The following is a 9,929-nucleotide window of genomic DNA, read 5'->3' as shown; positions in this document are numbered from 1 at the left end:
GAAGCGTAACGCATTGTAGTGTAGCGGTTAGCGTTGTCTGTGTGTGTCTGTGTGTGTGTCTGTGTGTGTCTGTGTGTGTCTGTGTGTGTCTGTGTGTGTCTGTGTGTGTGTCTGTGTGTGTCTGTGTGTGTGTCTGTGTGTGGCTGTGTGTGTGTCTGTGTGTGTCTGTGTGTGGGGGGGGGAGCGGTAGTGTAGTGGTTAGCGCTACGCTGCGCTACGAACCCGGCGACCCGAGTTCGATTCCCGCTCACGGCCACCACCGGTGACGATTATTTCAACCGGTCCTGGGCCTCCCCTAGGTCGACTCAGCCTCAAACGTGTAAATGTTGTGGTGTGAACATCGGGAGACAAAGGCGGCCGGACGTGGTGAATCCAAGTCCCGGGCGAAGCCGGGTAGTTAAAGCTCGTGCTGTTATATTCACAATCAGATGTTTTTATTTCGACTCGAGGAAAATCGGTGAAATCAGAAGCCAACGATAGGCCCCAGTTGTGGGCCCTTCTTAACCTGGTAACAAAATAATATTCTTAATCAGTGATGTCCTCACCTAAGCGTGTGAGACGAGACGGACGCACAAGACTCTAGTCTCCCTTTGCTGTACATCACTCACAGAGCACCACAGCGCCCCCCCCCCCCCACCAGATCCACAACAGCGTTCGCCCCGCAAGACTAAGGCAGCTTCTCCCTGCCTCAGCTGGACCATCAACAACGGCAACATTTGTGTCAACAACAGCAGCAACAGCTAACTTGGCGCCTTTATCATTACGTCTTCAGCACGGCAGCAGCAGCAGCACGGAACAACTTCAGGGCATGACTCAGTCGCAACTCGCGTTTAAAATCGTCACGCAAGACGGCTCTCCGCGAGACGTCGCGGGCACACGGCGAGTTACTTTTTTCCCCGAATAAAACTCGGGACAACGTGAATGCGTGGAAACGAGAAACGATGTCGGAACGCAACGGGGCATCGCAAATCGTAAAGATTTTTGCGAGAGCGAGAAAGAAAAGCTTCCTTCTAGACGTCGCCGCCGCGCGCCAACGACGGCACCAGCGCGAGCAGAAGCGCCGTGGGCCAAGCGGCACCGGGGCAGCAAGACGCCTTGCTGGTGGCGGACGCCCGCCCCGCTGACGTCGTCACCACTGACGTCGTCGCCGCTGCTGATGATGCCATCGCCGCTGCAAAGGGGCAAGCGGAGAAACGAGACGTCAGTCGCCATCGCTACGATGAGAGCGATGTACGAGTACCGGGGGGGCCTCCTATAACCCTCCGCCTCCTCCTCCATTTCCACCACCACCAACAACACCAACACCACCAACACCACCAACACCAACACCACCACCAACATCACCACCAACACCACCACCAACATCACCACCAACACCACCAACATCACCACCAACACCACCAACACCACCACCAACATCACCACCAACACCACCAACACCACCAACATCACCACCAACACCACCACCAACACCACCAACACCACCACCAACACCACCACCAACACCACCAACACCACCAACACCAACACCACCAACACCAACACCACCAACACCACTAACACCACCACCGCCACCACCTCCTAGGGGATGGAAGATTTGTTGGAGGTTGTTGGTAGTTGAGACTGAAACCTCTTCCTCACTTGTTCACTCAGCCACTCACCCACCCACCCAATCACTCATTCAGAGAGACGATCCATCACACTACGTTTAAAACTATTTGGTAAATTAAAACGCCGACTGTCACATCATTGACGTCAGGTGCCCGATTGTAACTCCTCTGCGGTGAGCGGTGGACCACCACCACCACCACCGCCACCCGCGTGTCAACAACGCTCTTTGCCAAAACAGCAAACCCCTGCCCAGAGTTGCGATGCTGAGAATCGTTTTATTGTCAAAGCGTTATTTTATCTCCGTTTGACCGCAAATTGGTTGACTGCCCTCGATGTGTGCACCTCCATGAGTCCATGGGAGCCTTTAACATTTAAGTCTATGGGAGCCTTTAACATAGAAGTCTATGGGAGCCATTTAACATTGAAGTCTATGGGAGCCTTTAACATTGAAGTCTATGGGAGACTTTAACATTGAAGTCTATGGGAGCCTTTAACATTGAAGTCTATGGGAGCCTTTAACAGTGAAGTCTATGGGAGCCTTTAACATTGAAGTCTATGGGAGCCTTTAACATTGAAGTCTATGGGAGCCTTTAACATTGAAGTCTATGGAAGCCTTTAACATTGAAGTCTACGGGAGCCTTTAACATTGAAGTCTACGGGAGCCTTTAACATTGAAGTCTACGGGAGCCTTTAACATTGAAGTCTACGGGAGCCTTTAACATTGAAGTCTGTGGGAACCTTTAACATTGAAGTCTGTGGGAGCCTTTAACATTGAAGTCTATGGGAGCCTGTAACATTGAAGTCTATGGGAGCCGTTAACATTGAAGTCTATGGGAGTCTTTAACATTGAAGTCTATGGGAGCCTTTAACATTGAAGTCTATGGGAGCCTTTAACATTGAATCCAAGCATGAATGGAGCAAGCACTTGGGAACCCGAGCAGCCAATGGAGATTCACGGGGTGGCCAGAAACCAAGTTTTTTTAAAACCCAGGACTTTCCGCGCCGCCGATCTCATTGGGCTGACCACGGCCATTTGCATCGTCAGGGTGGTCAGACGATCCAAGCCGCCGCCCTCCCGCGTACCTGGCGAGGTAGCTAACAGCTCGTCGTCGTCATCCTCGCCCTCATCAGCACCGCCGTCACGGCCGCTACCGGCGTTGGGGGCCGATGGCGAGGACGTAGAGGCCTCCTTGCCATCGTCCTGGCCCTCCTCCTCGTCCTCCTCCTTCTCGTCCTCCTCCTCGTCCTCCTCCTCGTCTCCCTCCTCGTCCTCCTCCTCGTCCTCCTCGTCCTCGTCCTCCTCCTCGTCCTCCTCCTCACCGCCCGGCGCCACTGTGGGGGTGGTTGTGGGGGTGATGGTGGTGGTAGTTAATGGTGGCGGTGGCGGGTGTAGCGGTCTACACCGCGCTACACCGCGCTACGAACCCTGCGAACCCGAGTTCGATTCCCGCTCACGGCCACCAACACGCGGTGACGATTATCTGAACCGGTCTTGGGCCTCCCCTAAGTCGACTCGGCCTCAAACGAGCACCCGGCGCGGTGTGTGGCGAACATCGCCAGCACCGGGGAGACAAAGGCGGTCGGGCGTGGCGCCGGCCACCCGCCCCCTCGTGCGCCGTGCCGGCCTTCACAGGCGCCGCTCGCTAACGGCGCTCGCCCCCGCGGCCTGTTGAGGCTACACGGCGGGGGATCTTCGTCTTCGACGGCGGCGGTTAATGGCTCGGCGCCGGATCGGAGAGGGATTCCGGCCGGCGGGTTTGTTGCCGGCGGCGACTTTGCTCACCTTCGACGGAGAGGTGCGCCCGCAGCTGGTCGCTGTTCAGGTTGTTGGTGGCGAAGCAGGTGTAAGTGTCCGTGTCCTCGCGCCGCAAGTCCAGGATGCGAAGGGTGCCGTTCTCGAAGATCTGGAAGCGCTCGCCCTTAACTTTCAAGCTCCGGTAGTTCCTGAACCTGGCGGTGCGCGGGAAGGCGTGGGGGGGGGCAGGCGGGGGGCAGGTGGGGGGCGTGAACCGTTGCGGTTTGACGGCGATGCCGTCGGGGGTTTTGAGATCCGGGGTCGGCGGCTTCGGGAGACGCGGAGGCGAACGTCCCGGGGGACGTTGGAGCGGCGAGGTTCACGCGGCCCTCCGCCGCGTTGAGTGCCCTTCTCTCGCTCTCTCGCTCTGAGCCACATCCGTGTGGCGGCCATCGACAGTCGCCCAACCCCGCCCCCGCACGCGCGAAATTATAAATGTTAGCCTATGGGAGCCTTTAACATTGAAGCCTATTGGAGTCTTTAACATTAATGTCTATGGGAACCTTTAACATTGAAGTCTATGGGAGTCTTTAACATTGAAGTCTATGGGAGTCTTTAACATTGAAGTCTATGGGAGTCTTTAACATTAATGTCTATGGGAGCCTTTAACATTGAAGTATATGGGAGCCTTTAACATTGAAGTCTATGGGAGTGTTCTATGTTGAACTTTTTTTGCTCCGTACGTGGCCAGCCATGCAAACCCGCTGGCGGCATTCACAAAACAGACTCAGCTCCCGTACCTCTTATTAGCACGGTTGGCCATGTAGGGTGCGAAAGAAGTTCAGGGCACGTACAGCCCTCGCGACAGGGAGCGTCGAGGCGCGATGACGGCATGCCGAATGAACGAGGAGCCTCTTCGTCGTCAGGGCTGTCGTTTGCGACATGGCCGGGTAGCTTCTGAAAAACAGCTGCACGGCTCGGTGGGCATCAGGCGGTGAAATAAACAAAAAGAGTCTCCAGCGAACGGAGAGCGAGAGGAGAGGCGGAGCGGGATGGACGCTCAGGCGCGGCGTTCGGTCTCACCACAGGATGGTGGCGGGCGGCCACACCGAGCACTCCATGTACACCGCCTCTCCCTCTCTCGCCCTGTACATCCTGTCTGGCTCCGTCAGCATCGACGGGGGGCTGGCTGTGTGAGGCGGTGGTGGGGGGGGCAGAGACAGCGAGCGGGCAGAGGTCGCTCCCGAGGGTGGTGGGGGGGGTCGCTCCGGGCCGAGCAAGTACTTGCAGTGCTGCACCTTAACAAACTGCGTACTCAACTGGGCCCTGTACGTGTGTGTGTGTGATGTCGCAACCGTGCACCTTTCCGTCGTGTGTCCGGAGGTTGCTGCTTTGCTGCATACACCTGATGTGAGCTTCTTTGGTACCGTACGTGGCCAGAGATGATAACCGCAGCTGCGGGCGAAAATACAGCAGAGTGTTAGTAGGGTCTCTGTGTGAGTAGTGTGTGGGTCTCTGTGTGAGTAGTGTGTGTGTCTCTCTGTGTGAGTAGTCTGTGGGTCTCTCTGTGAGTAGTGTGTGGGTCTCTCTGTGAGTAGTCTGTGGGTCTCTATGTGAGTAGTGTCTGGGTCTCTATGTGAGTAGTGTGTGGGTCTCTGTGTGAGTAGTGTGTGGGTCTCTCTGTGTGAGTAGTGTGTGGGTCTCTCTGTGTGAGTAGTGTGTGGGTCTCTGTGTGAGTAGTGTGTGGGTCTCTGTGTGAGTAGTCTGTGGGTCTCTGTGTGAGTAGTCTGTGGTTCTCTGTGTGAGTAGTGTGTGGGTCTCTCTGTGTGAGTAGTGTGTGGGTCTCTGTGTGAGTAGTGTGTGGGTCTCTGTGTGTGAGTAGTGTATGGGTCTCTGAGTGAGTAGTGTGTGAGTCTCTGTATGAGTAGTGTGTGGGTCTCTGTGTGAGTAGTCTGTGTGTCTCTGTGTGAGTAGTGTGTGAGTCTCTCTCTGAGTAGTGTGTGGGTCTCTCTGTGAGTAGTGTGTGGGTCTCTGTGTGAGTAGTGTGTGGGTCTCTGAGTGAGTAGTCTGTGGGTCTCTGTGTGAGTAGTGTGTGGGTCTCTGAGTGAGTAGTGTCTGGGTCTCTCTGTGAGTAGTGTGTGTGTCTCTGTGTGAGTAGTGTGTGGGTATCTCTGTGAGTAGTGTGTGGGTCTCTCTGTGAGTAGTGTGTGGGTCTCTGAGTGAGTAGTCTGTGGGTCTCTGTGTGAGTAGTGTGTGGGTCTCTGAGTGAGTAGTGTCTGGGTCTCTATGTGAGTAGTGTGAGGGTCTCTGTGTGAGTAGTGTGTGGGTCTCTGAGTGAGTAGTGTGTGGGTCTCTGTGTGAGTAGTCTGTGGGTCTCTGTGTGAGTAGTCTGTGGGTCTCTGTGTGAGTAGTGTATTGGGTCTCTGTGTGAGTAGTGTGTGGGTCTCTGTGTGAGTAGTGTGTGGGTCTCTGTGTGAATAGTGTGTGGGTCTCTGTGTGTGAGTAGTGTGTGGGTCTCTGAGTGAGTAGTGTGTGAGTCTCTGTGTGAGTAGTCTGTGTGTCTCTGTGTGAGTAGTGTGTGGGTCTTTGTGTGAGTAGTCTGTGTGTCTCTGTGTGAGTAGTGTGTGAGTCTCTGAGTGAGTAGTGTGTGGGTCTCTCTGTGAGTAGTGTGTGGGTCTCTGTGTGAGTAGTGTGTGGGTCTCTGAGTGAGTAGTCTGTGGGTCTCTGTGTGAGTAGTGTGTGGGTCTCTGAGTGAGTAGTGTCTGGGTCTCTCTATGAGTAGTGTGTGTGTCTCTGTGTGAGTAGTGTGTGGGTATCTCTGTGAGTAGTGTGTGGGTCTCTCTGTGAGTAGTGTGTGGGTCTCTCTGTGAGTAGTCTGTGGGTCTCTGAGTGAGTAGTGTATGGGTCTCTGTGTGAGTAGTGTGTGGGTCTCTGTGTGAGACCCACAGATACCCACACACTACTCACAGAGAGACCCACACACTACTCACACAGAGACCCACACACTACTCACACAGATACCCACACACTACTCACACAGAGACCCACACACTACTCACACAGATACCCACACACTACTCACACAGAGACCCACACACTACTCAAACAAATACCCACAAGTGTTTCGAGTACTCGGCCCCGCTTGAACGTCGAAGTGCTTCGTTGAAGCTATCATTTGCAAGAGCCGGGGCGCTTCTGAAAAAAAAAAGAGCCACGAAGCTCAGTGGGCATTGCCTGGTGAAGTCAAAAGAGTCGAGTTTAGTCGATGGCCTTTAGTGGGAGTAGCGTTGAGAGGGGGCATCGTCTCAAGTGGGGTAGCGGCGCTGTTTGCTACTCACGGTCAAGGGGCAGGGCGAAGGGGTTGTGACGGTCGCCCAGCACAACGACCAGCAAGGCCACTAAACGGGTGGTGGTGTGGAAAGTCTCCATGGGGGGGGGGGGGGTGGCAGATGGTCGGCCTGGCGGCTTCCTTCACTTGGCTAGGAGGGGTGAAGGGGAGGGAGTAGGAGGAGCAGTGGGAATGATATTTATTTAGACTGCAAGAGGAGGAATCCAAAGCGCTATGAAGCTCTTTTTTCACAGATGTCCAGCTGTGGCGCTGGGTCAGAAACATGACAACAAACACAAAACAAAAACACGGCGTGAGTGCAGAGTTACAGGAAGAGTAAAACAAATCACTTTAAAAAAATATATATACTAATAAAACTAACCAATGTTTAATCTTGCCACGCGAAGCACACCACCGTGCTACATAGCTCTTTTTAAGAAGAGACATTGGCCCATAAACGGTGGGCTGATATCAAGTGGACATTCAGGGCAAAATACTCTAAACGCGTGGCGTTTCTGAATGTGGAAGGGAAAAAACCGGAGGACTCTGGGAGAGAAATCCACGCGGCCGCGGGGCGCGAGAAACGTCAACTCCAAAGATAGAGCAGGGAGTGTCAGGGTCGGTATCAAACCCCACGACCTCCTGTACACCAGGTGACAACCATGCCGGGTTAAAGACCTCCTCCTTCACAACGGGACAATTGGATGCATGCCTAAGGCTCCCTCACTGATGGACACGTTCCTCCTGTGTTGAGCAAAATGTTTAGGTTCTCATCGTTTCGCAGAGGCTGCATTTTTTGCCACCGCAGAAAACGAACGTTGGGGGAAACGCCTCCTCGCATCGGACTCTTTGTTTTTTTTTGCTGAAGTCACGTAGGTAAAAAAAAATCTATAAAATAAATAAATGAAAAAAACAACTCAATTAAAATCACGACGTTTCGGAGGCAGCAGCACAAGCTTCCGTCTTGAGGTGGAAACCGTCACAGCAAAATTGCTGCATCAGGTGAAGAGAACTCTAAGACACCCGAGATTGTATACAGGTTAAGGGGGGGGGGATAAGAAGGGCCGTGGGGGGGGGGCTAAGTTAAGCCACCTTCTGTTATGCTGCAGGGGGTTGGGGACGGAGAGATGGCCGTGTGCAGGTTGAAGAGCGTTACACACGTGAACCAGAGGCAGGAGGCAGTAGTTAAGCTGACAAACTGGTTGCCTTGCAGAGTATACTGCTGTAAACTATAAGGCTGCTAAAGTTTAACTTGGGTTTAACTTGATTTTTTTTTACCTCCGCGGCTTTACCGAAAAAAATCCAAAGAGTATGAATCCTTGCACATCACGAAAGCTTCAAATCTAGCGCCTCACATCGTGTTAGTTTGGCACCGATGTTCGTGCTGATGTTTTAAACTAGATCAATAAAACAACATTGATTACAGCCCCAGCTCAGGTTTTTTCCCATCAATGAAACAGCCCCTGAAGTGAGAGCACCTCCCAGGGTATAAACCAACACTGCCGCACATCTGTCCAAGAGCTGTGTAATAAAAACAATTGAGTTGAAAAAAATGTCAAACCGACAGGGAAAGGGGCTCCTGGCAAGTGTGACCGCCAGCCAGGTTGATGTATTGGTAATGAGAATGTGCAATTTTTTTTGTCCTTGGAAACACGGACTATGAATAAAACGAGATATTCTTAGCTCTTTCAGTAAAGTCACGTTGAAGGGAAACAATAAAATAATAAAATATATAAAACAATAAAAATTCTCACGACGTTTCGACCATAACACACCGGTCGTCATCAGGTCGAAACGTCGTGAGAATTTTTTTTGTTTTATATATATTTTATTGTTTTATTGTTTCCCTTCAACTCTGACTTTACCGAAAGAGCTAAGAATATGAATTACCGCAGTCACGAAAGCTTCAAATCAAAATTTAAAACGAGATACTCGCAGAGTTTACGCTTCTGAATGTGCACTTGTTCAAGCAATTCACTCGGCCTAAGAGGCAGACGCACGGTAAATTATTGGGCGGCACTTTGTAAGCTCCTAAGGTAGACAAAGCGAGCTTGAACGCGACGCGCTCTAGTGAAGTCTTTCGAGCGACGCATAGTTCATAGTTGATTTATTTGGTATAGCCCTGTGAGCCATTCGGCTCTTGAATCGGGTGCAACCGCAACAAACAAAAAACATGAACAAGAAAACATCTTAAAGTGATTATGTGACTGTGCAAACAGAAAATACAGGAAAAAATATCAAAATATCCCTGAAATAGCACCGTACACCAACGCTGTGTGCAAAAATCCCAGTGGGATACAAGTCAAATAACAACAACCACAAGACAACTAAGATTAAAGCCATCAGTCTAACTCCGTACTACAATAAACAAAAACATGGCCAAAACAAAAAAACTTTTCGAAATCACCAAAATAAAAGCCATAAATCCAATGTAACAGTGATCATAGGGACTGTGACCGAATTTTTAACAATAAACTACATAAATAAATTATAACACCAAAATCTAGAGCCATAATTTAGGCCACTGAATAGCAGTGGCAGCTAGGGTTGTACAACTCCTCTAGAGCACATTGACACGCGTGCATTGCAAATAATTCAAGTTTAAAACACGCAGCAAAGATTCGTTACAGAAGCCTAGCGGCAGCCTTCAGGCATCCTTTGGAAGCTTGCTAACCCACAACATAACCTAGAGACCATCTTCCAGGTCTCTATGGAGACCATCCCATGACAGCGGCATCTGTAGCCGGCCAAAGTGCCGCCTCGGCCGGCTGGGCAATCTAGCCGAGACCGGTGACACTCCCGGAATAGGCCTCAACGCGGCACTCACCAGCGCAACGCTGCGTAGGTGTCTGGGGAGGGGGTCTTGAGCTATATCCTCCTTCGTGGTGAGGTTACAAACAAAACAATGTCCTCGTGTGGTCGTGGTGGAGGAGGAGATTCGACGTTCCGTGCCTCGAATCATGGGCAGGCGACTCGGCGGGGCTGTTATCACGTGAGGCCTTAGCAGGGTGCTTTTATAAATCGTAGTGCGGATAGGCGAACACGCAGTGCGAGCGAGGCTCAGATTCTGTAGAATTGATAAACACTGCCCATAGACTCAGCACTGCCCATAGACTCAACACTGCCCATAGACTCAGCACTGCCCATAGACTCAACACTGCCCATAGACTCAGCACTGCCCGTAGACTCAACACTGCCCATAGACTCAACACTGCCCCATAGACTCACCACTGTGATCTCTACATTGGGTCAAAC

General features: G+C 52.0%; 1 protein-coding gene across 5 annotated transcripts; it reads right to left on the bottom strand.

Annotated features, from left to right (window-relative positions):
- Positions 1–412: 412 nt before the first annotated feature.
- Positions 413–9,709, bottom strand: LOC142908942 (uncharacterized). 5 transcript variants are annotated; one of them, XM_076059620.1, is made up of 8 exons: positions 9,502–9,709; positions 6,685–6,825; positions 6,464–6,541; positions 4,709–4,801; positions 4,430–4,535; positions 3,395–3,561; positions 2,695–2,943; positions 413–1,171 (listed from the first exon to the last, which is right to left on the bottom strand). In XM_076059620.1, the coding sequence occupies exons 2-8, from the start codon at positions 6,773–6,775 to the stop codon at positions 1,011–1,013; spliced, it is 945 nt and encodes a 314-aa protein (XP_075915735.1). In that variant the 5' UTR covers positions 6,776–6,825; positions 9,502–9,709; the 3' UTR covers positions 413–1,010. The 5 variants fall into 5 exon arrangements, with proteins under 5 accessions (XP_075915735.1, XP_075915736.1, XP_075915737.1 ...); XM_076059621.1 differs by lacking the exon at positions 6,464–6,541; XM_076059622.1 differs by lacking the exon at positions 6,685–6,825 and having other exon boundaries at positions 9,502–9,708.
- Between the last annotated feature and the right edge of the window lie 220 nt (positions 9,710–9,929).

This window comes from Petromyzon marinus, unplaced genomic scaffold (assembly GCF_048934315.1).
Source record: "Petromyzon marinus isolate PM22_M1 ecotype Great Lakes invasive population unplaced genomic scaffold, UKy_Petmar_22M1.pri1.0 PM_G_Scaffold_11, whole genome shotgun sequence".
In the NCBI taxonomy this organism is placed as follows: Eukaryota; Metazoa; Chordata; class Hyperoartia; order Petromyzontiformes; family Petromyzontidae; genus Petromyzon; species Petromyzon marinus.
This window is presented reverse-complemented; position numbering and strand designations above follow the sequence as displayed.